General features: G+C 50.9%; 1 protein-coding gene across 1 annotated transcript in view; it reads right to left on the reverse strand.

The window, feature by feature from the left end:
* Positions 1 to 25,448, reverse strand: part of CNTFR (ciliary neurotrophic factor receptor) — a 138,920-nt gene that overhangs the window by 13,306 nt on the left and 100,166 nt on the right. The window contains exons 3-5 of the mRNA XM_066617325.1: positions 18,279 to 18,396; positions 15,456 to 15,622; positions 6,295 to 6,458 (exon numbers count right to left, since the gene is read on the reverse strand). Coding sequence (XP_066473422.1) covers positions 6,295 to 6,458; positions 15,456 to 15,622; positions 18,279 to 18,396 — 449 coding nt within the window. The remainder of the gene's footprint in view (positions 1 to 6,294; positions 6,459 to 15,455; positions 15,623 to 18,278; positions 18,397 to 25,448) is intronic.

Here is a 25,448-nt window from a genome sequence, read left to right on the forward strand (position 1 = left end):
CTGTGAACTGGGGGTCCTGCAAAAAATGTTTCCAACTGGGCCCCACAGCTCCTAAGTCTGGCCCGGATTGCAGCCCCAAAGTCCAAGAATGAACACCATCAGAACCAGCGGCCAGCGGCACATCTTGGGCAGTGAGTTCCACAGGTTAATTACAGACCAAAGGCCTGTAGTCAAGTCTCACCTCTTCCACAAACTTGGGATGGTGGCCTGGGTCACACAGTTCTCTCTCTCCAGTTATCTCTCTCTCCAGTTATTGAAAAATGGACCTTAATGGTCAGTTCAGGCATTTCCAGGCAGGCAAAAATGATCGACGGAAAGGCAGCATCAGGTGATCAGATTTTAAAACAAGAGAGAGAGGAAAACTGCACATAGAAGCAGACCCCCCCCCCCTGCAAAGCAGGAGAGCTGGCACAAGTATAAGAGGAAAGGAACTCCCTCTGCCATTTGGGGGAAAGAATCAGGAGCCTCTTAATGTGTATAATTGAGAGAATAAGTGTCAGCCTCAGGAAGCCATAGGGGAGCAGGTGGACAAAGACTTTAGCATAAGGAAAGTGGACAGCTGGAGACAACAGCTGGCTGTGAGCTGACAAAGAAGAGCTGAAGCCATGAACTGCGGACAGGAGGCTTTGCGGGGGGGACGACGACGAGGGTAGAGGTTGGCCTGCCATGATGATTGAGGCTCTGCTCCTCCCTCCCTCCTTCGTGCCGACCTGCCCTACGCCAGGTTGACTGTGCTGCCACCAGGCGAAGGAGAGGCTGTCCTCACAAGCCTCCCTCCAAGGTGCATGGCGGATTCCCCCAAACTGATCCAATCACATCATGCAAGCCCAAGGCAGAGGAGGACCTTGCAAGGCTCTGGTTGAGGTCAGCCAGCTGTAGACAGGTGAAGAGTTAAAGCAGAAAAGGGGTTGGCTAAGATAAGTTGTGTTGGCATCCTTCAGTCTCGAAAGACCATGGTGTCACGCTCTGAATGGTGGTTCTGGAACAGAGTGTCCTCTCCAGTGCGCGAAGCCTGGGTAAAGTAGGTATGGAGGATAGGCTGTTACCCATGCAGCAAATCCCCCCTCTCCACGTCGCTGAATTGGTCCAATGGAAAGGCAGAGGCCAATACAGTTGGTTCCAGCGGCCTCGCAGGAGTTGCCAGAACGTGACTGTGTTCAGCCACGAACTGCCTCAGGGACTCCGGCTCCGGATTTTGCCTCGAGGTTGACTCCTGAAGCCTTTTCCATAACTGGATGTAGCCACAAGGCAGTGGAGGTTTGGGATCAGAGTTTTCCTTCACTCAGATGAGCTGCCTTCCCAGGCTGACGAGTCCCATCTACCCAGTGGCTGTTTAGTCGCCTCTTACGACAAGTACAGCCAAACTGAGGGCCTATTCTTATCCCCAGCCCCCAGGGGAAGCTAAGATAAGTGGGAAATAATAAAACAAGCAGCCACATGTGAGAGGCGCAGGAAGCGTGTGCTGGCCAGCCCACACCTGGGTTCAGTTGTCATGGCCATTTCGGAGGTTGTAAGAAGGGAGCCTCAGAGACTGAGTGGTCCTGCAGCACACTGGCACAAACTGGCTTGGATGCAGCAGGTGCCCAGAGACCTCTTTCGGACACGATGTGCTTACTCTGACAAAACAGGGCTGCACAACTCCCTCTCTAGCACCGCCTGTGCCTACAATTAATAGAGTTTTGCATCCAAATGTTAAGTTCTTCCTAATCCCTGAATCTGACCCATGAGTGCTTCTCCCTTTTTGGAGGGAGGGGTGTTCTGGTATAGCTCAGAGGTAATCTAAACATCTTGGCCTGATGGGAGCACAAGTCCACAGCAATCTTCCCAAGGAGGACCCAGCCCCCTGGCTACTGAATACTCAATGTTGCTACCTAGAGTTGCACACCCCCACCTCAATCATTATGGTCACACATCAGCATCTAAGAGAGTCCAGCCTTGCTGGATTAGGTAAAGGCAAGTTCATTTGGTGGTCATAAGAACAGCCCCACTGGATCAGGCCATAGGCCCATCTAGTCCAGCTTCCTGTATCTCACAGCGGCCCACCAAATGCCCCAGGGAGCACACCAAATAACAAGAAACCTCATCCTGGTGCCCTCCCTCGCATCTGGCATTCTGACATAGCCCATTTCTAAAATCAGGAGGTTGCGCATACACATCATGGCTTGTACCCCGTAATGGATTTTTCCTCCAGAAACTTGTCCAATCCCCTTTTAAAGGTGTCCAGGCCAGATGCCGGCACCACATCCTGCGGCAAGGAGTTCCACAGTCTGACCACATGCTGAGGAAAGAATTTTTTTTTTTTTTAATCTGTCCTAACCCTCCCAACACTCAATTTTAGTGGATGTCCCTGGTTCTGGTGTTATGCAAGACTGTAAAGAGCATCTCTCTATCTACTCTGTCCATCCCCTGCATGATTTTGTATGTCTCAATCACGTCCCCCCTCAGGCGCCTCTTTTCTAGGCTGAAGAGGCCCAAACGCAGTAGCCTTTCCTCATAAGGAAGGAGCCCCAGCCCCGTAATCATCTTAGTCGCTCTCTTTTGCACCTTTTCCATTTCCACCATGTCCACTATGTCAACCAGCTGCACCTGAAAACCCACAACACCCCTGCCTGCCTTTGCTCCCCTTCAGTTGGTGTTCAGGGGCAGACTGTGGCTATCCGAACTTGAAGGTAGCGTACAGCTGTCAGGACTAGTGCCACTGGTCTCCAAAGCACAGAACTCCTCCATCCTGTCCTGCCACAAAGATGAGCAGCCTGGATTGGGGGGGGGGGCTGCAGCAAGTATTTTTATGCCACTGTGGGACATCCTCAGAAGTGAGGCTTTGCATGCCTGGGATACCCCAGAGCCTGGAAGTCACCACCTCTGTTTCCCGCTGCATCTGAGACCCTGGCAGGTTGGTGAATTCTTACAGAAACTGCACTGCTCTCCTCTGCAGAGGCAGCCTTGAATTCGCCATTGGAAAGGAAGGTAAAGCAAGACCTTGACATAAGACACAAGAAGAGCTCTTCAGTGGCTCAAGTCCTATTCTACTCACACATTGCAAAGTATGAAAAATTGTGAGCAGATGATTAGCAATATTTAAATCAAACTCAGCTGCCTCTGCTCCCATCTGTAGTCCTCTGACCTCCATCTCCAAACTGCCATGTCTGCTGCCTCGTCATCATCTTTCCTACAGACTGAGCTGTGCAACTTCCCTTCTCAGATAATTCCCCCCCCCCCCCCCGCGCTGTGCCCTGCTGACCCTCCCTCCTACCCTTCTTGTCAAATGAAGCTGCTAGCCAGGCACAAGGTGAGACCAGCCCTGGGTGCATCCTGCAGCCAGGAAAAAAAAAACCTGAAAGTGAAAGAGGGAAGAGTGAGGCTGAAGAATGTGATGCATTTGCACAAGTTACCATGTCGAGGGTTCCGCTTCTTAACTGTGTGCAGGGAGTGTCGGTGGAAGGCAAAAGGAACACCAGAAGAAATGGGAGTAAAGCAAAGGCACGGAAATACTCCCAAACAAAACGAATTCTGCCCAAAACGAACATTTCAGTGAAAGGTTCAAATCTGAAATCTGGCATTTTAAGAACTGATTTGCAGGAAAATGCTTAATGAGATAAATCCTGCGAATTGGAATTTATGGCAATAATGTGAAACGGCTTGTGAGACCCTCAATCCAGCTGTCTCCATAACTGGAACTGTTTTAAGAAAAAGGTTTTAAAAACCCCGTTGCTGATAGGAGAATTTTGACGTGCTCTTGAGAACTGCTTTTCCAAGTTTCAGTTCTGATTTCCAGTAGTTATCTCCAGACTCATGAGGATGAGAAATTCCTTTTTAAAAAATAAAGCATAAGGAACACTTGCTGGATCAGGTCCAGGGCTCATGCTGTTCATCCAGCAGCCACAAGCAAGACTCCTCTCTCCTGCCATCGCTCTCTTGCTGCTGGTACTCAGAACTGAATGGGGGGGGGGCAGGGCATAGCCATCCAGACTTGTGGCCATGAGGAACTTGTGAATTTATCTACTCCCCTTTAAAAGCCATCTAAGCCAGTGGGCATCACCAAGACTTCTGTCAACGAATTCCACAATGATGTGCTGTGTGAAGAAATCCCTCCTCTTGTGTGTTGTGGCTCTCCTGCCAACCACCTCCTGTGGCAGTAGTGTCACTAGTGGGGTGTGAGGGGTGCAGCCCTCACCGGTGATGCGTACGGAGGGTGACGCACACTGGGGGGGGGTGTCACGTGCTGAAATCACGGTTTGTAGGAATAATACCATCATGTTATATATCATTCGATGTGTAATTTACAGCAGAATGCAATGAAAAAAACTGGAGTGACACATCTCCATTCTATCAAAAATTATGGCCAAAAAACCCAGAAAACAAAAATGCAACTGTCTTATGTAATAAAAAGTACATTTCTTTAATTCAAAACAGACCAATGATAGCATGGAGCCAGTAAGGTGCTAGTAAGGTGATACCCTTGGCAAGGGGGTGGGTTACACCACTAGAAACCAAAATTGCTAAAATTGTGGTTTGCAGGAATTACACCATCATACTATATACCATTTGATGCATAATTTACAGCAGAATGCAGTGAAACCACTTTGAAATATCTCTATTTTATCTAAAGGTATGGCCAAAAACCAGCAGGGGCTCTAAAAAGCACACCCCCCCCCCCACACACACACTCACACTGTTCCACATGGTGGCATTTTCCTTTGTGCACCTGGAGCAGCGCCCTCTACTGAAATGAAATGTACCAAAGTCCTGTGTATACCACAGAGCATGTTATGCCCCTGGAATGGGGCTACTCTCTCTAAATCTGGCATTCCCATAAGCTTCCGGGGGAGGGAAGAGGGGGACAGTGAGGGAGGGCATCCCCTTGGAGCGCATCAGGTCACTCTTTGGACCTGCCTCCTGCCGTCCTTGTCCTGCAATTCGTTCCCTCACGGCTGCCAAAAGTGTCCATTTCTCTCTTCACCCCCCACCACAAAAGCAATATTCAAGTAGAAATACGATAACAGCAAAGCAATTTCCATGTCCCTGACAGGACAGAGTGTTATGACAGAAGATGGTTTATCTGCTGCTCCTAATCTGCTGCACCAGGGTGTGCAGAAATGCTGTGACATTTATTCTTTAAACACCTTTTACATCTTGCCAGGCAAGTTTTATGCTGAACATATGTATGGAAAACAGCCCCAGTTTTAGACTACAGCGAGGAGCTGGTGCCAGGAGCACATCTCTGAAGGCAAAATGGGAGGTCATAGAGAGTTGGGGGAGGAGGTAGAATGGGGGAGAGGTGGTGGTGGCCGTGCCTGATGTTCTTTTGCTCTGCAGTCTGAAGTTGAGGGAGCCACAAAAGAACCCCCTTCTAACATGTTGGCTCTCTAACATGTGCCAGTAGCACTCCAAGGACACCATCAACACTACAAACGACACTACAAATGATTTGAGTCTTGATTCACTGCCAAGGAACCCCCCTGCCCCAAACTTAGTGCTGGAGGTGTGTAAGGGTGCAGTGAATTCTCAAAAGATATCTCCCTCCCCCCAGTAATTCCTGGGGTTCCTTCTGGGAGAGAAAAGTACAACAGTTTACTCAGTTTCATGTTAGAGAAGAGAGAGACTCCAAAGGACTGGTCTTCCCCACCACACGCACTCTGAGATGGTGTTGTGCAGTGGCTGTAGGATCAGTAGGCTTTCCTCACGTGATGCGCAGAGGAGCTACCCGGTCCACAGGAGGGTGCACCAGATGCACATCCCTTTGAGAACCCTTTTCACTTGCACTTCTTCTCAGGTGTCATGTGCATATAGCAGGAAAGTGGGGGGGGGGCAGTAGCAGTAGACCATACTCCAACCTACACATATTCATGAGAATGCCAAGGAGAGACCAGCACGTGCAGCTGTACGTGTGGAGGGCTCTAGCCAGACTTCTGCAGTGTTTCTGACTGCGTGGCTAGAGCTATGTGCACAAGGGAGCTCTCTGTTCAGATGGTCCAATGGACGTATGCAACCCTGTCGGGGCAGAGATTGCCAAGGCATCTCTGCCAGCCCCTCCCAAACACTCACAGCATCTAGAAAGAGCCTCCTTCTCTTGCCCTTTTCACTGCTGAGAAGAACGTCTCTGTCTGCCATACCCCAAGTGTGCCACTTTCATGTTGGCCTATTTGGACACTGGTTACTTGGGCAAGGCATGCCAAATGGGTTCTACATTCAAAAGGACTCATTTGCTCAAATGCTCAGGGAAACCAACAAGCCTGACAGGCCCAGGCTTCACTGCACATTCCCAGTTTCCCCAAAATGGAGGTTGTCACTCACATGCTGCCATTGGTCTATGATGAGTGGCCGGTACCTCAGGAAGAACTTGAGGGGGAAGGACTCCGGATCAGGCCACGAGGAAGGGTTCTGCCACGTCACCAGCAGTCTTCGGGCATTGTTGGGGATTGGCTTTGCCACCACGTTCTCCGGAGGGTCCGGCTTTACTGTTCATAAAACAGGACATCGGAGAGGAGAGAAAAAGTCTTGGTGAGAGAAGATTTCTCTGCCTCTCAAAGCTGAGAATCTGCACTGTTGGCAGGAACACAGCAAGACTCAAACACAACATGACAACTACAAGGATGCAGGGGGCCTAGGAAGCGATGTTTCTCAGGGATCTTGTGGCCCAGAATGCTGGAGGAATGTCTCCTAATTCCTCCTGATTTTGCCCAACTATTTCATGACCTCAAGGAAACGTCACAAGCAGATGCATAATGCAGCCTCCCCTTTGTACACACTGCATTAAAGCATCAGTATTGTCATTGGGTAAATTCAGCATTTTAAAAAAAAGTCAAGTACAACTAAACATCCTAAGTCTACCATCACATCTGAATAGGACGTGCACAAAAGCTGGTGTGGAGCAGGACAAGATGACCATTTCCAGAAGGACAATCTTCTGGTTGGAAGTCAGGAAGAAATTCTAGATGGCCAGGGTGGTTCGGCAGTGGGGCAGATTGCCGAGGGAGGTGGTGGACTCTCTCACTGGAGATCTTCAAGCAGAGGCTGGACAGGCACCTGCTGGAGATGTTCTAGGATAGGGGTGTCAAACGTAAGGCCCACGGGCCAAATGCAGCCCCTGGAAGCCATGTGTCTGCCCCCTTCATTATAATTGGGCTCTCCCAGCTTGATATTTGGGCTCTCTTATGTCTTGAAAATGTGAACAAGATTTGCACATTTTCTCTTCTGTCATTTGCAGCTCATGAGTTTCTAGGTGAGAACAAAGTACTTATTTCTGGCCATCATCTGCTTAATCGTGTCACATTTTGCTTAACGATGTCACTTTCAGCCCTCAGCAGGCAGCATGAATGCCCACTTCGGCCCTCTATATGAAACGAGTTTGACATTCCTGAACTAGGAGGATTTCCTGCTACAGGTGGGGAGTTGGACTAGATGACCTTGTGGGTCCCTTCCAACTCTATGAGTCTATGATACAAATCAAAGTGTAATGCACTGGTTTGTCAGATTCCATGGGGCCAACTAAAGCCATCGCCTCAGGCAGCAGGGTGGCAAAGGGCACCAACCTCTGTCCTCCTGCGTGCTTCTCCTAATCCACTCCCTGGACTGGAAAAGGGGACAGAGCAGAAGAGTGAAGTGGAGGGGAGGGGAGTGACGGGCTAGAGGCAGAGACCAGCACAGCACTAGGTAAGGGGGCAGCATCGGCACACTGCTTCAGGCACCAGGAGGCCTTGAGCCGGCCCTGGTCAGATAAGCTGTATAAAAAAACTTTATAGATTTCGGAAACAGGGCCTGGTGATGTCACAAGATGCCCAACACTTGAAAAATGGGGGGGACAGGACAGGACAGGGCGGGACCCAGAGATAAGGTGAAGCTAAGTGGCAATTCAAAAATGGCGGAGATTGACCATTGCTGCCTGTCCGCCTGAGGAAAAAAAGCAACCAATGGCTCTTCTGGGTCATGTAGTTCCCCCCGCAATGCAATATGGTAGACATGAGGGTCAGGCCACAGAATGCGCTTCCAACCAAAAGTACCATTTTCCTCCTTGAAAACCACCGGGGGAAGGGGGGGAAGAATCTCAATTGGGACCAGGGACACAGGAAGGGGGCAGTTCATCCCTTCCCCATGTCCACAAAGGAGATCTCCCTCCCCCCTTTTCTGCAGCACAAGCACCTTCCCCCATGGATTAAAGGGGACCAACAGCAAGACTGCACTCCAAAGGCGGGGACAAGGGTGAAGGAGAGCCTAAACGACTCCGCTCTGGAAGCGAGGATGGAGCTGGGATGGATTCTGGTGGGGAGGCGGGGGACATTCCTGCGCTGGCTGAGCAGGGGCATGCCAAGGAGAAGGTGGAGGCATCTTCTTGCCTTGAGATGCGCCTCTGTGGCCAGGTGTCCAGGATGCCCGGGCCCTGCAGGCACTGAAACGTGCCCTGGCATTTTCCACGAGAACCAGGGTGGCTGACCCAGGATCTGGACTGAGCATTTGGTGACCATCCATGAGCCACAATGGAAGAAAGAAAGATTCTAATTTCAGTTTATACCACCCTGAAGGAACAGGGCACTGGCAAACTGCACCAGGGAATCTGGTGCAGAGCAGGGAAGCTGGAAGCACGACACCACCTGCTCCTGAATTGGGCCAGGGGACCCTGTAGCTCAGGACTGCAGCTCTCCCAGACGTTGGGCAGAGAGAGGCTTGAGCCTGGCCCTCAGCAGGCAAAGGGAATCTTGCCTGGCACTTGAAAGAACACTGTGCTCCCTCCACCACCCCTTACCGGTGCTGGCAAACACAGACAGCTATATGGCAGGGGTGAAGGAAGAGACCAAGAGATAGCGACTGCCCTAGACCAAGTGACCCACTTTGCAGCTCTGTGCTGTCAGCTGGCTGGTGGAGGGGGGGGCTTTTCCTCTGGAGGTTGGAGCGAGGGCCTGTGCATGCCACTGAGCTCTGTGCATGGAATGCACAGAGCTTCGTCCTTCTGAGCCTGAGCACTGGTCTTGGTGACTCCCTATTGCCAGCTCAGGCTGGGCAGCAGATTCTTTTCCCAGTTCTGCTGCCCGAGATTCTTCTGCTGGAAACAGATCCTGTTGTGATGGTACCTGGACTAGATGCCTTTAAAAGGGGGTTCGACATATTGATGGAAGAAAAGTCCACTAGAGGTTACAAGCCATCATGGGCATGTGCAACCTCCTGGTTTTAGAGATAGGCTACCTCAGAAGGCCAGGTGCCAGGGAGTGGCAGCAGAAAGTTGGGATCTTGTCTGCTCCCTGGAGCATTTGGTGGGCCACTGTGAGATGCAGGAAGCTGGACCAGAGGGGCCATTGGCCTGATCCAGCAGGGCTCTTCAGGTGTCCTTATGACATACTGCATGCAAAACAGGGGATCTGCCACTGAGCTGTGGGGCAGGATGTGACCAATGAGCTGCTAGTCAGGTTCAGCCTGTCTATTGTGGGGGTTGTGACTTTCGGTGGGATTTTTGCTGTCTCTGCCTGACTTCCAGTCTGGCATTACCTCAGAATGCCAGGTGCAAGGGAGGGCACCAAGATGCAGGTTGTCTTGTGTGCTCCCTGAGGCATCTGGTGGGCTACTATGAGCTACACGAAGCTGGACTAGATGGGCCTTTGGCCTGATCCAGCAGGGCTCTTCTTACGTGCCAGTCACCCTGTTGAGACCACCTGGGGTGGGTGGCCCTCCAAGCCTCCTCCCACAGGTTAACTCTCACAGACCTCTCAGTTGCACAGGGTGCTGGTGGTCTAGCAAAGGGGCTTCTGCACTGCAGGTCCCCTTGCAATTGTCTTCTTTGCATCCCCCCCCCCCCCCCGGTAGCTCTGCTCAGAGGCCTTCCTTGGGGATTTGGGCTCCAGGGCTTCTCAGAGAACATCCATCCTGCCGAATGGAAAGCAATAAACTCCAAGCCACCCCCAGATGCCTCCCTCATCATCAGGCTCTGTGCCTGCCCCGCATGGCTTTTGATATGCAGAATAATTAGCACTGTCAGGATGTTACATTTTTAATGGTGTGTGTTCACTTTCCACAATTTGCCCAGGGCTCCCATCAGAAAAAGGAGGGATGAAGTGTGGGCTCCCCTCCTGCTGGCACAGTTGTTGTTTTCTCTCCTGTGCACTACGAATGCAAACACCATCTGTCAAGGCTGCTTTATCCATTATGGCTGTTAAAAAGCCACTCCGCATCCAGCATTGTGACTCTGTGCGGCTCAGACACACCCTCTGCTCCTCACAAAGCAGCCAAGACCTCCCTGGGCTGTTTGTGCAAAGCAGAACTGGTGCGAACCCACGTGTCCACTTTACACTAAGCCGACTCTTCCCCATGGACTTGGAACAGGGACCTGTCACAGGAAAGCTTCGGCTTGCCTGGCTCAGCGCACGGTTGCAAAATTCTCCGAGGGAGGACATTCACTTTTCACACTGGCTCTCCAAGAGGGCCTGTCAAGATGCTCAAAGAAAAGAAACATGAATGTAGACAGGGCTTGCCCTACACCCCAGGCCGTAGGTGCCTATGAGAACAGGTGGGGGAGGACAGGGTGCTAATCCCCACTCACCCCCAGTGCCAAGGCTTTCTGATTCACCTGCCTTGAGGTTTCCCAAGCAACATTCACTAGTAGTCACCATCTCCAAGGAAGTACAAGCCAGTCTGCAGGAGAGGAGGCTTTCCTGGAGAGCTGATTTAGCAGCAAACATTGCTTGGGGCAGCTCAGGGCAGGCGAACCAGAGTTGAGCAAAGGCCAAGAAAGCAGGTGAAGCCAAGACAGGAGGTGAGGCTTTGAAAGTGGCTGAACCAAGCAGAACTCCAGGAAAGGCCTCAGAGATGTTGCCAAAAGACTGGGGTGAATGGAACCAGTGCCTGCAGCTCACCCATTGGCTGCGTGGATATGGCAATGACGTCACTGCCAGGCACTGGTCAATATGCAGGACCCGTTGGAGGCTGGGGAAGCTCCAGCTGCTGCACGTTGACCTTGGGAGGGGCTCGATTATTGGAATCAGCCTTACAGGAGGCTGAGCCAGGACAGAAAGGGGTGGTGGAGCAGAGGGAAGGTGGACAGAAGGAGCTGGAAGAGGAGAGAAAAATGAAGGAAACAGAAAACAAAGGAAGCAGGGAGAAGAAAAGGGCCCAGGTGGCCAAGGCTGGGGGCTCTGGGAAGGAGAGCAACCAAGAAAGGACAAGCGGGGGGCGGGGGTGTCAGCCAGCTCATGGCAAGGCCAAGGTGAGGGGCCACCCACAATCAGCTTCAGAACCTGCAGGTGGGCTGGGGACTGGCTTCTCCATGGGGCTAGGAGGGTTCTGCCTGCAGGGATCCCGGCCTCCTGCTGAGCTGGAAGGTGGGCTGGGTTGGGCACTGTGAACTCTCTCCTGCCCACCCCCAAGGGCCTCCCTTTGAAGGCCTGGGGGAGCTGAGGAGCAAGAAGGCAAGCAGGGCATCACATGGGGGAGGTGACATGAGGGGAAGGAGCCCAGGGCACACGAGGACAGCCCACCTCTTTCCTACATGCCCTGCCCCCTTTTTTGATTGAACTCCAATAAAGATTGAGGAAAACACCCCCTTCACTCTGGCTCCCATTGGCCAAGACCAAGCTGATGGGGAGAAGGAGGAGGACCCCACTGTGGTCACCCAGGACTGTCTGACTGAAAGTCATCACCAAGAAAAGCTAATCTCTGTGAACTCCACACATGCTGTCCATCTGCACATTTCCCTCCTACTGCTCTGTTGGCAACCTTCAGTCTCGAGAGACTCTGGTATCGCGCTCTGAAAGGTGGTTCTGGCACAGCGTCTAGTGTGGCTGAAAAGGCCAATCCGGGAGTGACAATCCCTTCCACACCGGGAGCAAGTGCAGTCTGTCCCTGGTCTGTCTCCCTGGCTATGGGCCTTCCTTCTTTGCCTCTTTGCCTCAGTCTGTTGGTCAAGTGTGATTAAAGCCCCAATCCTGTTATGTAAAGTGTAAAATCCTTAATGGCAGCACAAAGGCCAGTCATTGCTACATGCTTCAAGGCCACTGCTGCACATGACAAGAGCGACTGCATTGCAGCAGTGGCTCTGCTGGCACAAATATGTTGGCCGCAAGGGCATGTCATAGGCAGGGGAGGGAGGGGATGGATCTCAGCGGTACCAGTGTGTGCCAGGATCCAGTCCCATCTTTTCTAACCTACACTGCCCCGTTTCTCTCCTCAAGCTTACACCAGCTATATTGCTGGCCTGGGCTTGAGGAGACCCATAGGCCAGCAGGAGGCCTGGGGAGAAGTCAGTAGAAAATATTTTTCACTTACCTAAGAGCACAAGAAGAGCCCTGCTGGGTCAGGCCAAGTGCCCACCTAGTCCACCTTTGTGTGTCTCACAGTGGCCCAGCAGATGTCTCAGGGAGCGCACAAGTGTACAAGACACCTGCGTCCTGTGGCATCTGTGGCACCACTGCATTTGGCATGCAGGTATGGCCTACTTCTAGGACCAGGAGGTTGCACATACCCATCAAGGCTTGTAACCTGTGATAGGCACCTCCTCCATTAGTCTGTCTAATCCCCTTTTAAAGGCATCTAGGCTATACACCATCACCACGTCCTATGGCAAGGAGTTCCATAGACTAATTACATGCTGGGTAAAGAAATATTTTCTTTTGTCTGTTCTAACTTCGTCCCACTCAGTTTTAGTGCACATTGGTCTTTGGAAGGTCTTCTGATGACCCAGAACTATTAGCTGCAGTGCGTGCTCTGACAATGGGGAGTAGGACTGGGCAGCATTTCTGCCACTTTGTATTAACTCATATTATCTGTTCTGCTTCTAGTGGTCAGGAGGGGAAGATTTCGCAAATTGCTGCAGGTCATCCACTCCCTCAAGCACGGGGAATCTTGTTCAGCCTTCCCTCTGTCTTCTGGCAGACTGCCAAGCTTGTCTGTGCATCCATAAGGGCTAGAAACTTTTAAAATGCAAGCTGCAATTCACAGAAACTTTGCACCCACGACCACCTTTGGCAGGCTTTTGGTGCTCATGCAAATTGTGGCAAGTGTGCCCTCCTATCTCCTTCTTAAAGGCTGCTTACCGCAAGATGGCTCAGACTGAAGGTTTGTGAAGGTTTCTAAGCAGGAAATATCTCAAGAACAGGGATGCTCAAACCCAGGCCCGCAGGCCACTTGCGGCCTGCGGGGGCTCCCCATCTGGCCCCCAGGGGGGCCCCCATCTCCAATGGGCACTTGGCCCTCATCGCAGCCCTCACTGGCCTGACACGCAAGCTCCAGGTCTGGCTTTCCCTCGCTGCCTTGAGCTTCGCACCTGCAGTGAAGGAAAGATGAGCCCAGCGTGTATGCAGGACCTTTTATAGTGGGAAGGTAACATGAGACTTGCAGGTGGGTACATGTGTGCTGGGCACGTCTTTCCCACGGGCAGCACACTTATGGAGACAGAGGGGGAAGATTGGGGAAAGCACAGGAGAGAGCCCATGCGAGGGAGAGCAGGCGGGCAGTGGCACAGGCTGCCCTAGTGAGTGAGTGAGGGAGGGTGGCTGGGTGGGCAGGCAGGCAGCTGAACAGGCACGTGGGTGGGTGGCCAGGCAGCACATGCCGCATGAAGGAGGGGGGGAGGACAGTTGAGTGGGCAGGCAGCCGAGCGGGTGGGTAGGCGGGTGGCCAGGCAGCAACACATGCTGCCGGAGCGAGGAAGGGAGGAGGAGGGAGCAGGTGAGCAGGTGTGTGTGTGTGTGTGTGAAAGTCTGGAAGATGCCCTCCCTTTGTGTGTGTGAATGTGTTTATGAACTGGTTTGAATTCATTCATTCATTTTCTTTCTCTAATATGTTCATTTATGTAAACTTATTCAAATTTGAAATGCAAATTAATTCTTTTTTTTTTTTTTCTGGCCCCCGACACAGGGTCAGAGAGACGGTGCGGCCCCCCTGCCAAAAAGTTCGTGCACTCCTGCTCAAGAACATGGGCAGTCTTGGACTGTTTTTACCCCCTTCTTTATCAAATGATGCAAAATGACCTCAACTGTGGTGGGACAGGAGGCAAGGAACTGCCATGGGGAATACTGATGGTTTTTAACAGCGTTTAGTTTTCCGCTTCCATCCGAGCCCCTCTTTCAGTGTTGACTGTTTGCGCAGCCGGCGTGGGAAGCCTCCCTTCATCTGCCCTGGTTCTCCTCCAAGCCAAGAACAAATGGCACTTGGCTCAGGAGCCCGCCTGGGCCCTTCCTGCTGCTCTGGCCAAGAGCCCACTCCAGCTATCTCTGCAGAAGGCATCATTAAGCCTGCGATTGTGCTGGGCTGGCTCTCCTGCTGCTGAGAGATGGGGCTGGTGACGTCAGAAAACACACATCTCTCAGCCACAATTTAAAATGGAAATGTGGCGCGACTCCGCGCAGCTGGCAGCTAATCACTGGTGGGATGCAGCTGCAGCACAGGATATGCAAAGAGGCCCCCCTCGTTTTCCCCTCCACTGGCACTCAGCAGCCCCCTCAGTGAGCGGAAAGGGCACTTTCAGGCAGGTCTTCCAAGCAGGGGCCTGGCAGGAGGGGTCATGTCAGCCTAGTGACCGCTCTCTTTGGAGGATCCTCCTCCCCAACTCCAGTACTGGGTGGTCTGGCAAGGAAATGCAAAGGCAGGACCCAGAGTGGTGCATTTCCCCACACTGACTGAGATCCTCCAGAACGTTGCCTCTGTGCCGGGGGTGTAGGGAGGGAGGGCGTGCCCCCGTGCTTATGGTCAGCGCAACAGGCAGTTACCCTACTCCATACCACTTCTCTTTAAACTGATCAGGAGCAGGGGATGCTGGGAGCCCAGTGTCACTGCAACCCAAAGCAGAGCAAAGCACAGAGGCCAGTCAAGGAGGGTGGGCAAAGGTAGGGGCCAGGCCCCATATTGCCCTGCTCTGCCTCGTTGGCGCCTTGCTGCTGCTGTGATTCTCTCCCGACTTGCTGTTAGCATTTGGAAAAGGACTGGAACTTCCAGTGCAGCAGCGAGCCATGGAGAGCAGTGGATAGCTGGGCTAAGGGCTTGTCCGCTCACCACCTCTGCACTGGGAAAGGCTTGCCAGGGAGAGGCTTTTTGCCCAGAACAAGACATTTCTGTATAGGTGCAGGAGGTTGTCTAGGAGAGGCTGAATTTGCACACTTTGGGCCCAATCCTATCCAGCTTTCCTGGGAGGATGCAGCCATGCCAATATTTTCAGGTATTTTTTTCACTCACAATTTCTCTTTGCTGAAAAGGGCCAGATTGTTCTGTGAGCATGAAATGTCCCCTGAGAAGAGACGGGTGGTCCTTGTCACCAGTAGCCACTGCCTCCCCATATCCCACCCCATCCCATCCCATCCATCCTTGCACCAGAGGCAAGGCCTGCTCCATCCCTTCGGGGGGGGGGATCCAGAGAATCCGCAGGTCGTTACTCTGGCCTCAGAGACCCAACCACAGGGAGGGAATGGGACCAGAGCTGCAGAAAGCCAGGCCTGCACCTCTGGCATGAAAGGTGGAGCCTCCCCCATCCCAGTATTTACCTATTGTAAATTCATCAAAGGAGGTGGAGGTGGAGCTGCTGCCCAAGGCGTTGGTGACCATTAACGTCACCTTGTACTTCTTGGAGGAGAAGAGGTGATGGTAGCGGATGTAACACCTGTTCTTGGGGGGTGCATCTTTTTCACACGCAATGTCCTTCGAATCGTGCCTGGAAACGCAAAGGGCAGAAATGGAGACATCAGCCAGCACTACAGAGAGCCCTTGTGGGGAGTCCATTTGGATGCCCAGAGGATGTCCAAAGTTCAGTGGGGGGGAGTCAGGCTTGGGGTGCAGAAGGCCCTTTCCCTCCCTGGCTGAAAGGGCCCCAGGTGGCTGAGATGGGAAAGACTCTGCAAGAGGGTCTGGCAAGCTGCTGTTAGTAAGGAGAGACACTGCGGGACAAGAGGAGGCAAGGGCAGGCTTAGTGGCTTGCATTTTCCTCTGCTCAGCAGCGTGGGTGGGGCAGGCCCCCAATTAATGCCCATGTTCCATGTCTAATTCCTAAACAGAACTACAGCAGTGCAAGCGATGCTTGAAATCCACCTCTGTGTGCCCTCCTCATAACGGCAATGGTCATTCTACAGTGAGCAAAAGATCCCCTGCACATGCTCAGAAGCATTTCCTCATATTATCGCTTGATGTGTTCCAGGGTCAAGGGCTGGTTCTAATTCAGGGCTACAGAAGCAGGACTGGCACCAGGAGGGTGCCAGTATATCTGAGGGGGGAAAGAAAGGACAAAAGATGTCCAGGAAGAGACAAGCTCATCTCATGCACCAAATCAGGTCTGCTTGTTGTGCTATCAGTTTTTTTCAAAATTGTGTAGCCTGAGGAGGTGGATGGTTCTGGGAAGTGGGAGGCTGTTATCTTGGCCTTACACTCCTGCCCACCTCAGCTAATGAGATATTTGTGTGTGTTTGTGGGGGGGGGGGATAGAGTCATAAATGTTTCTCTAGGGGAGGGAGCAGTGTCTTCCTGCCTTAAGATAGGGATGGGCCTCCCTCTCCTAAAGATTCTCTCCATTGATTCCATTGTGCTGGAGAATTAATGGCTGTCCATTTCTGGGTAAAGGAACTGAGACCTGCCTCCAGGGCTCTCTGGATGAAGCTTGGTGAGAGAGCAGGGAAATGGCAGGGGAGTACTTCTGGGCCCAGTGTTGCACCTGGATGCTCAGGGGACAGCAGAGGCCAGGGGTGCTTTCCTCCACGCTGGTGGATCAACCGCACCTTCTCATCATCCACCAAAAGCCTTGATGGTCTTGGACAGTCTTGTCAAGTCTGGGTAAAATAGCTCAGGCAGTCCTGCACCTTCCTGCTGCTCAGCTATGCTCAGAGAGTGTTTCAGTTGCTTTTGTCCAATACTTCCTTCACAAGCACTGTAGCCCAGCACACTACACAGCATAATTCCGATTTCTTATTCCATCTGATCCTTCTGTTTACAACAGGATGGAAAAAAGCCTGCACTGCAAGGTCGAGACGGTTTCCAGAAAGCTTCCTTGTGCTTTTGTGTGTTTATCAGTAGCTGACAGAGCTCTGGCTTCGATTTCACTTTCTTCTCTCTGATCAGCATGCATTGCTTTGACACACTGGTCATTCAGCCACTCGCTACTTGCAGAGAATCCAACCCGCACGGCTGCTGCCAGCCCACCCTATGCGGGCACCCTCTGTGTCACCCTCCCAGTTTTTCTTTTTTTGTTCTCTGATTGGATCTGTGGCGTGTCTTCTAGTATAAAATGCAGCAGCAGGACTCGCTCGTCCAGGGTGAATGAGCAGCCTTCCACTCTGGTTTATAGAGTTCCAGAAACTTCAATGAGCAGGTTCCATCTGTGCCTCTTGTGGTTTCCAATTCACTGCTACTGGAACTCCTGGTGAATAACTGATGAATTACTCTTAATTGCCCTCAATTAGTCAGTTCCTGTTCCCTTTAGGTGGGCTGAGGAACTTTTAAGTATTCCTTTCCTTTAGCTATATTTCCTTCATAGAAAACAATAACAGGGCTAACAGAAGTTGTAAAGAGGAAACAAATTAAGGTCACGTTTTAATATCCAGCCCTGGACAATGTAATTTTCCCAAAGCGAATTCCAGAATAAAAATTCAATACAATCTAGAGAACAAAGAGAAGTAGGAAATTTTTTTAAATTGAAAACAAATTTGCATAAAACTCAGAATTTGAGTCAGCCTATAAATCAGCCATAAAATGCCTTGTGGAATAAAAGTGTAACACTGCAGGAGAGCTCTGGTGAGCAGGATTTCCTTGGGAGTAAGCCTGCTAGAACTTGGACACAGGGACACAGGGAAGGGCGATGCTGCTGGAAAACACACAGGACTATGCAAAGTGCTTGAGGCCCCCCCCCCCCATTTCAGGTCTGCTCCCAGCTGACTGCAGAAGAGCACTCGAGATCCTGGTGGGGAAGCCATCACGTTTTGCTCCCCTGGCCACTCAGACTTGATGTGCGTGCAGGCTTGATGCAGGTTTGAATTCTCTGTCCAAAGGCAACAAAGTGCCATCCTGTGGTTCACAAATGCAGGTTGGACTGGACCACATGGGGCTTGTGAAAGCCCCAAAACACATGTTCAAGTTAACTGGATTCACATGAGCCATTGCCCCCTCCTTGCTTCTAATATACCCCTCTCTTGTATTTCGTAGGAGGGCATGTACAGGAAGGTTCTTAATTACTGGTAGGGCGATCAGGCACAAGGGAAGACAGGACTCCAAAACTATCAACAACTGAGTGCAACAGAAGGGCAACATGTTCCCAGAGCAAAGCCCTCTGCTGGTGTCCCCCCCATGCACCTCCTCTCTTCTCCCTGCTCCCCAGCTCCACTTACGTCACAGTGATGTTGAAGGTGTCGGGAATGTAGGTTGGGCTGGTCAGGTGCCAACTGCAATAGAATCCGTTGGGATAGTTGTTGGAGCGGCACATCAAGACGGGCTCCTTTGGTGGCACTGTTGGGAGAGAGAAACAGAGGTCACTCTGCTCTGGGCTCTGCTGGCTGCCACCTTGCCTCTTGTACAGCTTGACAGCCTTCTCACTGCAAACCAAAGCTGCTCCTGCTGGCATGGACTTCTGGGAACCTTGGGAACGAGGAATCTCTGATGGGGGTCCCAACACTCTCTCCTGGCAACCATTCCCAGGGGCCAGTTTAGCCAGAGTCATGTAAATCTGCGTCTGCGCTTCCCGCAGCTGCTCTACCAGTGGCAGCTCTATTTTAGCAGAGTCGCACATCTGCCTGAGCAGCAGCATCTTTCCTCTTTCCATGCAATGTGAGAAACACCCACAAGCAACGCGGTCCAGAGTTAGCACCACTAGCCTGGGACTCCGTCGTACAAGCCATGGCAGGTCAGAAAACAGCTCCCTTTCTAGTGCAAGCACCCAAGCTTCCAGAAGCAATGGAGAAGAGAATGCGTGGCGATCCCAGTGCGGCACAGGTCTCACGCCTGCTCCCAGCCTCCCCCATTCATGGCTACAGCTAGATCTCCGCATGCAGCTGGGGATCCCAGTTCTGAATGCTGGCTCCATATGAGGAGTGCTCTAGAGGTAACAAACACGGAGGCAGGTGGGCCCTGAACCTTCTTCCACAGGTCTTAAGCTTGCTTGTTTTTTTTTAACCTGGAAGGGGAGGCTTAAAAACAAAAGCAAAAAGCAATGTTATGCCCTGCCTGCCATCTGAAGTGGCACAGTCCATGCTACACAGGCATGTGTGAATCAGGCTTTGCCCCTTCAGCACTGTACACGAGAGCAAAAGTGTATGCTCTCAAACAAGCACTCATTCTGCTTGGAGGATCTTGAAACAGTGGGAGGACAACAAAGGGGGTGGAACAGGTTGCTCTCTTTCCCCCCCCATTGGTTTGGGCTGGGCCTCTATATTAGATTTTATCTGCTAAAAGATCTGTCACCCAACTAAAAAAAATCCTAATTGATTGCAATCAGTCTCCTAAATCTACACACGAGGATACTTGAGGGCAGTGGTGTAACTAGAGGGGGTGCAAAGCACTATGTTTTGCAGGTGCCTGAACGCGCTGTGCAAGCAGCCCCTCCCGCTCCCCCTCCCAATCAGAGCCATTCCAGGTGGTGGGGGCAAAACAGAGGCATGCGCCTGGCTCTGAAGGGGAGAGGGAGGGGCTGCTTTCACAGCGCGTTCAGGCACCTGCAAAACTTAGTGCTTTGCACCCTCTCTAGCTACACCACTGCTTGGGGGGAAAAGTTCCTTAGCACACACCTTTGATGATGTGGGCCTGTTCCCCATCCTTTTTCCACTCAGAAGGGAGCAGCTCTTTCAAGACAGCTTTGCCACTTGCAGTCAGTAGACAGCCTGTTCAAGCAACCCACACCAGTGGTCACAACTGCACCTTACAACCTTACGGCAAGGAATTCGACAGACTGATTGCACACTTTTTGTGCAGGCACACCCCCCCCCCCCACCATGCGGAACTTCCTGCTTGAGATTGCAGAGTTGGGGGGGGGGGTGGTTGAGACTTAAAGATTGACAAGTTTGACCAGGATGGGAAGTGGGGTGGTGGTGGAATGACCTTACTTCCTACTTGTCACAGAGTCATTTTTTTTCCAGGCAAAGCCAAAGGTGAGGCTGGGCTTCTGAAAACTGAGAGGGGCAGCAAGTCGCCTTTGGGTCCCTGGGAAAATGAATGGGCTCATGAAAACAATATCTTACCAACAATAATTTCTTGAATCATGAAGCATTTTTGTAACACCTGCTTCAGGGCAAAGGCAAAATGCTCCTCTTATATTTAACAGGGGAGAACAACTGCCCCTCTTTATTATGAACAGTATTTCTATACCGCTTTTCAACAAAAAGTTCACAAAGCGGTTTACAGAGAAAAATCAAATAACTAAATGGCTCCCTGTCCCAAAAGGGCTCACAATCTAAAAAGATGCAAAAGAACACCAGCAGGTAGCCATTAGAAAAGACACTGCTGGGGGGAGGTGGGCCAGTTACTCTCCCCCTGCTAAAAAAAGAGGAGCACCCACTTGAAAAAGTGCCCCTTACTCAGTTAGCAGAGGTTACCCCAGCACATTGTCTTTTTCAGAAGCTATTGCTGATGCTTCCCCTGCCTTGCTTTAGACTGTGAGCATCTTGAGGGCAGGGAACCATTGGCTTAGCAATAGAAACCGTTTTGCAAACTTTGTTTTGTTGAAAAGCAATTGAGGAAGTCCCCAGTTTGCTGTGTTAAATAGTTTTGAAAAGGTTTGTCTGTCAATAATAATTCCACTGCAAATTTCATTACATGAAAAGCAAAAATCTTTTCAAAGGTTTGTATCTTACAATCTCATCTAATCTGAAAGTATTCAAACCACGGAGGACTGAAAATATTAATTCAACTTTCATATCACGATGTGTACATCAAAACTAGATAGATTTAGAGATCTTTATTGGCATTAATTCATGTTCCAACAAATGCATCATCCAGAAGTAAAACAAGAAGTAAAATAAAAAGAAATAAAGAATTAAAATACATCACAACTATATTAATCTTAGATTCTTATCCATATGCGAGAATCCCGTATTGTAAGAATCCTGTATTATAAAACGCTTTAATCTTTGTTCCTGTTGTGTATCAAGTCCAGAGTTATTTAAAACAGGTGGCAGCGGAGACCACTGAGGATTTAGTCTATCCCGGAATGTATTCCAAGCAGAAAACTGGGTAATAACAAATTACTATTAATTTTTGGAGGCCTTTCTAAGTTGCTCACCTGTAAGGAAGCCAAGAGAGAATCTGATGCTGAACCATTCGATTTCGGAGCCATTAAGCATTATTCAAAGTGTTTGTCAGTTCTAAGGCCCAACTTGTGCAATTAGCAGAGAGCAAGGACCGGTCTGAGCTCCTTCTGTCTTCCTGCAGAGGACTGCAGCATTGCCCAGAGGGAGGAACAGTGTGCAGTGTCTGCCTGGAGGGGGCTTGGTGATTTCAGCCTGTTCCGTAATGCGGGGATGCCCTGAGCCCTCTTGTTCCAGCTGCCCAAAGCGGGCCGGGGGAGGCAGGCCTGCCTCATCTGGACTGGGGAGCCAGATCTTGCAGCCAGGATCAAAGGAGGTGCTCATGGAGACTGGTTTGCCCACCCAAAGTGTCACTGCTTGCTTTGTGCTGCTCCCACCGCTTCAGACAGGTTGGCTGCAGCCCCTGCCCCAGGTGAGGCTCTCTACTGCTTGTAGCCCTTCCAGGCTTTCCTCCCTTCTCTGCTCTCAGCCCTGTCCCCACGGCACAGGACTCACAGCAGCATGCTCAATGGCTACACCTCCAGAGTAGAGTGTGGGATGCAGCCCATAGTGCAGTCCCTGCTCAGGCAGAGGCAACTCCTAGACCCCCTGCATAACCGATGGGTCCAGTCTTATGGCTGACCAATAGGGTGGTGGATCGAAATCCTACTGTCTGATTGGCCCTCTAGTTAGCCTGCCAATCAGGTGGTCTGTTTCAACAGTACCAATCGTGGGGAATCTGGGTAGAGCTAAGGAGTATAAAGCAAGGGGCGTTTGCCGTGTGTGTTCATTGCTAGCTTCTCTTCTAAAGATGGAATAAATGTGTTGAGCTGTTATCTCTTAGCCTTCATTCATTCACATGGATTCACTATTAACACCCCCCCCATGTGATATAACAACACTAAGGGCACAATCCTAACCTCTTTTGCCAGTACTTTCCAGCACTGGCATAGCGGTGCCAGTGGGACATGTGCTGCATCCTGCAGTTGGGTGTCACTCACGGAGGCCTCCTCAAAGTAAGGGAATGTTTGTTCCTTTACCTCAGAGCTGCATTGCCCTTATGTCAGTGCTGGAAAGCACTGACATAAGGGGTGAGGATTGTACCCTAAGCTGTTGAAGCCTCCAGGGCTGCTTCCTCAATACAGATTCTTCAGCACTCCTGACTGGCAACCTTCACATGCTCTCCGAAGGGAAAAAAATCTCCACAAGTCAAAAAACTCGCAGAGCAGGGAAGTAAAACAGTTCTGGCTCAGGGCACTCCCTGTCGGGCTACTTTCTGCAAACAGGCTTTCTTCATATGAAGTCACATTCCAAACATCTAGCCCACAATGACAGTGTTTGTTCAACCTGCTCTTGGCTTGATTCTGCAGTACGTGGAGGCTGGCCAAAGACCAGCACTGGATGGAGCAGCTGAGGCAGCCAAGGCTGGTTCTGCATCCAACCTGTCCATGGAAAGCTCCCAGAAATATCAGGAGGGTCCCCCAAACTCTGTGCTTGGCTCCGGTCTGTGTGCCTCTGAGTGAGTGCCAGATGCAGTGTGGGGTGCAAGACGTAGAATCCCGAAATGGACAACTTCAGTTTGTAAGACTTTTCAGGGGCCTGAAGCGCCAACATGGTGCAGGTTAATCCAAGCTGAAAATTGCAAATTTAATTGAAATTAATTTAATTTAAAGAAGGCAAAGACACCTCAAGCACACTCAAGGCCAGCCAAGGCCTGAAAGGCCTGAAGGCAACAGGTTCAAGTCCTCGGTCCCAGGCATTTGCAAGCCAGAATCTGAACTCTTGCCCAAGAGATAAGACTTGTGGAGACCTTAAAATCCGGCCCTCAGCTCCCCTATCTGGGGAGCTCCATTTGCAGGCATTTGCAAACTCTCTGGTAAGAAGAGTTACAAATAACTAGCAAGCTTGTGACTGAAGGCAGTCCTGCCCACGACAGCCGAGAACTCCAAACAAGCCTCGGAGTCTGCTTTATTCTATTATGGAGACTGACACAGATGTTAAATTCCTTAAAAAGACTCCAGGTCCTTTAATTAATTTAAAGCCCCAAACTAATGAACGGATTTACTTGCAAATTCCCAGAAAATCCATTTTGCATGCAAAGACTAAGTGCCGGGTGGGGAGGAGCAGACAGTCGGCACGTGACCAAGCGACTGAATTAAGTGCACGATAAAACTCAGCACTATCGACAGATCTGAGACTGCTGCCTCCACAGAAACCTGCATGGGATCGTTTAGCAGAGTCTTCCGATTCCTGGCAGGTAACCTGGGCTGAGCGAAGCCTGCCTCTGCCTCAACCAATTAGCACACTCTGAATGGATGCCAGGTGGAAAGCAGGTGACTGTTCCAGGCACACTTTGAGGAAATCATAAACACTTTTTCTTTTCTTCAGTAAGCAACAAGCAGAGGGTGTTGTGGTTGTTGTAAAAAAATAAAAATGCAGAGATGAAATATGATGTATTTGGCTGGATCAACAAAGAGTTATGTGAAAGGCAAAAGCTTGCAGAGTTTACATTATATGAGGCTTTCTTTATCTGTGTTTGCATCCTTGACAGTGAGATGAATAAGGATCTCTGGTTAACTTCTTTCTCCATGGGAGGAACCACACCAAGGCACAAAGGATTGGGCACGAGAGCCTGCTGTTTACAAGGCCTCAGCTACTTGTGCAGAGAGGCTGCACACTTAAATGCACTTAAAAGGGAGGAAGCCCAGCTGACCTCAGAGAAACCCACTTCTGAATAAGAAAGTGCCACAGTTGAGCTGCCAGGATAGAAGGCCGTGCAAGCAGAAGCTGGAGGAGCCGCCCGGCTCAGAATCCTCAGTCTACACAGGGGAAGGAAGGCTCAGTCCTCCTCTTGCACCTTTATCATTGCACTCCCTGCTCTGGTATGAAATGAGCACCTCTGCTAATGGCTTCTTTAGCCTTCAGACACCAGACGAAGGCCAGAGCCTGGATAATGAGTCTGAGGGAGAGATTATTCAAACAGGCCTGCAGTGCAACAGAAGGGGGGGGGGAGTGTGGGTGAGACAACTGCCAGGCTAAAAGGAGCTTCCCCTCCTTTCTCTCGCCTATTTACTGCCAAGGCACCTGCAACCTGCTAGGAGGGCAGGATAGACAGGCATCTGCTCAAGGACAGCTGTGTGTTTCCGAGAAGAGAGACTAATCTCCAGGGCTAACTTAACGCCCCCCCCCCCCATCTCCACCGCACCATGACCTGGGCTGATGCGGAAAGGAGGCTTGCCAGGTTCGGAAACCTGGTTTTTGCTTCACAGAGACCACATGATGGCAGCACTACACGGGGTTCAGTTCCATGAATAAGAGCACCAGCATCAGTGGTGAGCTCCAACTTTCTGTTTTCCAGTAGTGGTCAGCCAGATGTCCCACCAGCTCATAATCAGCAGGCAGAGTGGGTGCTTTCTAGGCTGAAAGCCCCAGGCAGTCACCCCCTTTTAGGCAGAGCATGTGGCAAGTGATGGAACCCACCTCAAGGAGAGCCAGCTCCATTCCATCCCTCAAGAGCTCTTGCCTGGCAGCCACATCCAGCCCCAGCAGCTTCTCTGTCACCCTCCGGTGCAGATCCAGCCTGCTTCCCACTTCCAGGGTAGAGCTGAACCAATCAATGTGTCTTCAAAAGGTCCCTCTGAAGTCCTTCAGTGCACCTTTGTGGTGCCCTTTGGCACGTTTCTATCCTCTAGCCCAGGGGCTTCCAGAGTTTTTGGCAGGAGGGCCACATCATCTCTCTGACACTGTGTCGGGGGCCAGGGAAAAAAAGAATTAATTTACATTTAAAATTTGAATAAATTTACATAAGTTTACATAAATGAATATATTAAAGATGAACTTATATGAATGAATGAAGGTCTTGCAATAGCTCAATGCCTATAAAAGGCCTTGCACAAAGCAAGGCTGGCCTTTCCTTTGCTTCCGCTGCTGCATCACAGACATGAAAAAACAAGCAGTGGAGGGAGTTCTCATCCCACAGCTCACGCAAGAGGTCAAACAGTCGCCCTCTTGCAGAGAGCAGTTGCGTCGGGCCAGTGTGGGCTCCAACAAATCTCCAGAGGCTCATTGGAGACTGGGGGCTCCCTGAGGGCCTCATTGAGAGGCCTCGAGGGCCGCAAGTGGCCCCGGGGCCGGGGTTTGAGCACCCCTGCTCTAGCCCCTCCAGCAGTAGTGGCATGATTAATATTAAATGAATGAGGACAATAAAACAAAATTTGTAACAAAAATATAGTACACACAGATACACTGCTAAGCACTTTTTGAAAAACAGGTGGTGGAGAGGGG

The sequence above is a fragment of the Tiliqua scincoides genome, chromosome 2 (genome assembly GCF_035046505.1).
Source record: "Tiliqua scincoides isolate rTilSci1 chromosome 2, rTilSci1.hap2, whole genome shotgun sequence".
Classification (NCBI taxonomy): Eukaryota; Metazoa; Chordata; class Lepidosauria; order Squamata; family Scincidae; genus Tiliqua; species Tiliqua scincoides.